The following is a 6913-nucleotide window of genomic DNA, read 5'->3' on the forward strand; positions in this document are numbered from 1 at the left end:
AGCCTTCAGTGCTCCAACACACTTCTTCAACAGCACTGCCGGAATTCCGTCGGGTCCTGGTGCTGAAAACGTCGCCAATTCTTTGATACTTATTTCCATGTCTTCCGGTCCAAACTCAATGTTCTCCAGCTCTCTACCGCCTGGCAGCTCCTGGAGAACTTCAATTTCATTCTCCTCCTTGTGTATACATCACTTGTGCATACATCACTTGTGCATACATCACTTGTGCATTCATCACTTGTGCATACATCACTTGTGCATACATCACTTGTGCATACATCACCTGTACGTACATCACCTGTACATACATCACCTGTACATACATCACCTGTACGTACATCACTTGTACATCCATCACCTGTACATACATCACTTGTACATCACTTTGAACACAAGAGAGATGGTCCTGATCAGGCCAGATGACCGTCGTGGCTTGACCTCCTATACAGCCGCATGAGTCGCGGCTTCGTCGCGTGTCAGTAAACGAGTCGTGATGCATGTTATTGAAATTATTAAAATGATCTATTATGCTATTGTAAATAGATAATGTAATTACGTGACCGTAAACAGTCGGCTTATTATACGTTTTTAAATAAATTCAAGCGTTTTAAACACTAATACCAGCCTTAATGTGCCCAACCCACAACCATGCTTAATTATATTCTTAGACAATATACCCTATAAATGAATGATTAATTCAGGTAGTTTTTAATAGGCATTTACTTTGTGCACGTCCTCAAAACTTATCGCTTTCATTGGAAGCTCCACTGCATTTGGCCGCCAGCGGTCTATTAGAAAGCGTTGGTAATGCAATATGTTAATTGGCAATTCTCATACAAAGACTTAGACGGAGGAAATATAACAGGTTAAGCTTTTCGATAGTGAGTCAACCGCAGCACAACTTCATTCATACAGAGTTTATGGCGTCGCGCGACTGCCTTGTTGTACCGCTAAATTCTAAATTTTAATTTAAATCAAGTATTAATAGATATTTTTAATGTATAATCACCCAAAGCAATCAATAAATTAAAAAAATAATCCACGAATCCCTTTGAGGAAAGTTACGTTCGTTTTCTATACCTGATCATGAGAATTGATGGAAGATCCAGAAGACGCGTCAACACGAACTATATTACTAACCAATCATGTACATTAATTGAAATGAACATTTGACACAGATCTGCCTTGGACCATCATACGTAAATTAACGAGTGTTAATCAGGGGTTAAATATTTTAGCCTTCAACAAAAAAAAAATACTCAGCTCTATCTTAGCCATGTTGCGTGGTCGCCCTGCAAACCAAACATAATTACGTACGCGGTCACAGCCTGGTCTTAGGGCCCGCCTGATTAATGGATATGAGCTTCGGGCCAATGCGCTGGCAAGCGCCGTAAATTCGCTTCGAGCTTTATAGCTTCCAATTAGCATTTCTTGTTTATGATTGGAAATGCAAATTTATAGCTGTTTATGCAGCTACGTGTGTTTGTGCATGCGACACAGAAGCGGCGAGTGGACTATAATTCTCACATTTTAATGTTATAACCATTGACCAACGTGCTGGCTTGATGGTGATTATCGCATCGACCAATAAATTCGGCCAAACTTAAAAAGGAAGCAGAGAAATAAGGATTAATGGAGCTACATGCTAGATACTTATTACGTTTAATATAATGAAGTTCACTGGCACCATCGACGTAACGTTAGAAGTACTAAAATTGTTTTCCTTACCTCGTAGTTGAAGTTAAATTTGTATAGGAGATAATTAAAAGTTTTAACGAAAAAATATTACACTTTTCACATCAGGCATCGCATTCATCCCCCCTCAGGTTCGAGACGAAGATCAAGATCCCAGCTGGAGCCCCGACAGCTTCCTCGGCTACCCGGACTACGTCTACAACAAACGAGTGAGTCCGCAACACTTTACGACATGTGGTGAACCAGTGCCGTGATTTCTTTACGACATGTGGTGAACCAGTGCCGTGATGTCTTTAAGACATGTGGTGAACCAGTGCCGTGATGTCTTTACGACATGTGGTGAACCAGTGCTATGCTGTCTTTACGACATGTGGTGAACCAGTGTCATGCTGTCTTTACGACATGTGGTGAGCCAGTGCCATGCCGTCTTTACGACATGTGGTGAGCCAGTGCCATGCCGTCTTTACGACATGTGGTGAGCCAGTGCCATACTGTCTTTTAAATTGCGACATGTGGTATACGAGACACTAGTTGCACGGTTGTCTTTACGACATGTGTTATGCTACAAAAATTACAGATTACTGACTTTTTGGCTAAACATCAACGCCATCGAAATATCAGTGGCATCCTACCCTGGCTACCTACATACCTGCATGACTTTCGCGCCTGCTGTATGCTTCACACCAACACGATTGTGTTGCGTTCACGTCATGTGCAACACCATGCATCAATAAATCTTGATGGTATGGTATGAGCCACGCGCCACGGTCACGATATTGTTATGAATGCTCTATAGACCTGGGAACGAACCGATGGTTTGATGTCACACCGACACTGTAGCAACCATCCTTACTTCTTAATTTAGTCCACTAAAGATATAGGCTAATTTTTAGGCTAATAAATATTTCGATAACGTGCTAATATAGGCTAATTTTATATAGCACGTTCGATGAGCCGTCGTCACAACTAGTCCCCGACATGCTTGCAAGCATTACCCCTCAGAACAGCTTTGAAGCACACTAGTTACATTCACGAAGTGTTTTATTGCATTGAACAAAATCTCTTTATACGTTACTGCATGGGTCACAAATTGACAACGTTCGAGCAGCAGCAGCAGCAAATGAAGGTCTTGCTGAAATAAATCACGGGCTTCAAATTAGCCAAATTGCTTACGTATTTTCTTTAATTTTAAAAGATTCTGTGTTTCGCGCCCGATAAACGTCCGCCCGGGGATTTGCAAAGGGGCGGTACAATTACTGGACATCTTTGCCATCACGTCTGACGACGCATTCAAGCAGAGACCCGTGTGCTTCTCAACGTCGCCTTTCAATAATCCTCATGCCTCTTGCTCTCATGCCTCTTGCTCTCATGCCTCTTGCTCTCATGCCTCTTGCTCTCATGCCTCTTGCTCTCATGCCTCTTGCTCTCATGCCTCTTGCTCTCATGCCTCTTGTTCTCATGCCTATTACCCTCACGTCTCCTACCCTCATGCCTCTTCAATAGATCACAACTCTTACTACTAATCAATACCCTCGAATGACCGCACGCTTCTAAAGTAACATTTTAATCCACTGATGAAAAAAAAATCTGCATTTATTTCGCATTAAATGAGTTTTGTCGGTGTTTTAGAAAATAAGCTTCCGAGGAGAGAACATGAACAAATAGGTACGCCTGATCTGTAAAATTAAAAAAAATTTGAAAAATTCCATCGCTTTGATACGAATATTTGATGGTCACTTGATGACGCTCTCTGAATTTATTGATCTTTGCTTTTAGAGCTGCTCTGCCAACGCCGTGTGGGCCTCTAATGGTCCTGCGGCGTATCGGTATCGCAACCGCGACTCACCTACGACTTCTCTTGACAGACGTCGAACTATTGAACAATTTTAATCACACGCTAGCGATATTACGCGTGTATCTTTATCCCCAACACTGTTTTAGTTATATGACGTACACCAGCAACTCCCCATCACTGTGATTGGTCAGCAGTTGAACTACAAACGCCATGCGATTTCAATCTTTATTCTAGAAACATTAAGAAGGTGCTTTGTTTCTTGTAAATAATTATAACTTTTCAATAAATTTTTTCGAGAGTTTAATTACGACATAACAATTAATTACAATTTCATGATGTTGAGCTCACAAATGCACACTAAATTCACATATTATTTACTATTATTTCCCGACGGTCAGGTAGAGAATTTTTCCGAAGTTTGCGCGCTTAAGTAATCTGTGAGAACCATTTGCAGTGTTATTATTTTATTATCAATTATTATGTGACGGGATAGGCTGATGATGACGAGTCTGTTCGTGGTTATGGCGCAACAAACATCATCTCATGTACCGACGCAACAAACATCATCTCATGTACCGGTGCAACAAACATCATATTATGTACCGGTGCAACAAACATCATCTCATGTACCGACGCAACAAACATCATCTCATGTACCGGTGCAACAAACATCATCTCATGTACCGGCGCAACAAACTTCATCTCATGTACCGGTGCAACAAACATCATCTCATGTACCGGCGCAACAAACTTCATCTCATGTACCGGCGCAACAAACATCATCTCATGTACCGGCGCAACAAACATCANGACAATAACTAAATATCTGATATTGTTTGTCCTCAAGGCAGTTAGATAAACTTGTGTGAAGACAATAACTAAATATCTGATATTGTTTGTCCTCAAGGCAGTTAGATAAACTTGTGTGAAGATAATAACTAAATATCTGCTGTTGTTTGTCCCCGAGACAGTTAGATAAACTAGTGTGAAGACAATAACTAAATATCTGCTGTTGTTTGTCCCAAAGACAATTAAATAAACTTGAGAGAAGACAATAACTGAATATCTGATGTTGTTTACTAGTTTACACATTAGATCAATTCCTTCAATAAAATTCAAATTTACGTCAAATTTTGGACAGAACATAAAATTTTTCCCATACATGTTCCTTACTTTTTTCCCAATGCCGTTTGCCCACCAAAAATTGATGCTCTGAATTGAAATGATGGTAAAATTATTTTCAACGCGTATAGTACACTGACGTCTTAGCGTAATCTGCAATCATAATTTTCACCAATAATATAATGTGTACCTAATATCCTCACCAACTTATTACACTCAATGTGTACTGATTATCCTTCAAGTCCCGTAAGGTCCGTCGCCAAGCCAGACTCCATCAGCAGGGCGGAAGCGGAGTATGAACTACTGAGCTCATGACGTTGCGAGTGCCTCGCCAGCCTCCCGACATTGTCGAGGTTAATCATATTTACCTACTTTTATCAATCATGTTTACCTATTTATATCTTATTTTTACCTATATTTATCTTGCGTACAGACAAGCGTGGACGGCAGTGCGGGGAGGTGCATGAAGGAGAACGCTCCGTGCAGCTACGTGGCGCGCTACAGCGGCGAGCTCGTGAGGCTGCGCTGTTGCGGGGCCCTGCAGTGCGTGGATGATGGCCTCATGCACACCTGCACCAACGTTGTCACTCACCCCGTTGTTACGTTGTACCCCGAGAAATCCCACACCTACTACCGGAGTACGTGTGGACGTGGTTGCATGTCACTCACCCCGTTGTTGTGGGGCCCTTTAGGGTGTGGACGATGGCCTCATGTACACATGCACCAACGTACAGTGAGTTGAGCAACATGGAGCCCTTGGGGCCCTACAGTGTTTGGACAATGGCCTCATGCACATGCACATGCACCAACACGCAGTGAGTTAGTCAACGTATGGGGCCCTGCAGTGCGTAAACAATGGCCTCATGTATACCTGCACCAACATACAGTGAGTTAGGCTACATGAAGATGTTATGCAGCACATTAGACTAGGTGATGTCTTGCCAGTCTGAACAACTTTACCGGCCTGTGCTCCTGCACGGACTAGTGATGAGGTGGCTGTTTGATAATAAAACGAAGACATTGACACACGTTCTGTTCTTGCTGATTTTATATTTTTTACGTCAACAAATTTTACATTTACTGAAGAAATGCTTGTCGTTATGAATGACATATCATTGAATGATGAAAGGTTGGTCTTAGGTCCCTGCTGGACGCTGACTACGAAGAATGAGGCGATGGAGAGGCTGATGACCGTGACGGCAGCGCCGCCATGGATGGCTGCCACGACTCGTGTAGCTTAGATGATACAGTGTATGCATTCCTGAGAGCTTTAATAAATAACAAAATTTACGGTATATTTTGATTGCCTTGCGATGTTTTTTCTCCCACAACTAAGCGCTGATTTGTCGAAGAATAACCCTGAATTCTTATGGTTGAATCGTCCGCATATTCGATATAAATTCAATTTTGTTGTAGTTTTCTTCAAGGTCAGACAAATTGTATCGGCCTACAGTAGTCACGGGCCAAGAAGCATAAAATTTAATTTCAACTGATATGGTGCTCGTTTAAATAAAGAAGCTTTTACTGAACAGTGATCATGAGACCGTGAGATCAGGCATTAATTTGTTCTCTTCATTATACTACGGATACGCCGTATTGTTTTCTGGACTTGGAAGGCGGTGCAAAGAAATGTGTTAATAAAGTATAAATGAACACCAAATCCTAATTTCTTTATGAAATTTTAAGTGAAAATGAATAGTACAACAATTAATTTATATTGCAAAGTATCAAAGTAAGTCTATAATGATTCAATTAGATGAAGTCCAGACATCGAAATAACAGGAAGAGAAGCAGAACTCGATCGCTTCGTTAAGTGCATACCCTGCCAGGATGCTCGGGGAACAATAGGAAACAAATTCATTGTGAACACAACTGGAGTGCGGATTGCGGATAATTTTAATTTCCTTGAAAAATCAGTTAATTAGTTCTATTTTAACACAAACTTGGGCCTCAAAACAAACACAAGAGGGCGCAGCTCATTCTCAAATGATTTTAAATGATATGAATTTAAGTTTAACAGCGTGGCACGAGTTTAGTATGTTCAAGAAATTACCGTACGCAATAAGTTCACCAAAAATTTAAATGTAAGGAAAACGTAAAGTAAATTTAACACGTCTTCATTGAAAACGTTTCGGCGACCGCGGCTCTTTTAACAGTTCAGGGATTATGTCTTTGTTCTTAAATTCATTGCGATCTTGCGACTTAAAGCACACTATTAATATAAGAAATTCTACGCAACAAATTCATTGTCAGTCTTTTTAAACTTGTTGTGGTTACACAGACGCACAAAACACCTATGGC

General features: G+C 41.0%; 1 protein-coding gene across 5 annotated transcripts in view; it reads left to right on the forward strand.

Moving 5' to 3' along the window:
- The window catches only part of LOC108679724, a 7467-nt gene extending 1565 nt beyond the window's left edge, over positions 1–5902 (forward strand). For 2 of the 5 annotated variants that reach the window (XM_018168433.2, XM_018168434.2), the window contains exons 3-6: positions 1827–1904; positions 5046–5183; positions 5332–5345; positions 5753–5902. In XM_018168433.2, the coding sequence (XP_018023922.1) occupies positions 1827–1904; positions 5046–5183; positions 5332–5345; positions 5753–5783 (261 nt within the window). In that variant the 3' untranslated portion in view covers positions 5784–5902. Of the gene's footprint in view, positions 1–1826; positions 1905–5045; positions 5190–5331; positions 5346–5752 lie in introns of all 5 variants that reach the window. The other 3 variants (XM_047881742.1, XM_047881743.1, XM_047881744.1) reach the window with 3 other exon arrangements.
- Positions 5903–6913: the final 1011 nt, after the last annotated feature.

Source organism: Hyalella azteca, unplaced genomic scaffold (genome assembly GCF_000764305.2).
Source record: "Hyalella azteca isolate HAZT.00-mixed unplaced genomic scaffold, Hazt_2.0.2 contig8769, whole genome shotgun sequence".
Taxonomy (NCBI): domain Eukaryota; kingdom Metazoa; phylum Arthropoda; class Malacostraca; order Amphipoda; family Hyalellidae; genus Hyalella; species Hyalella azteca.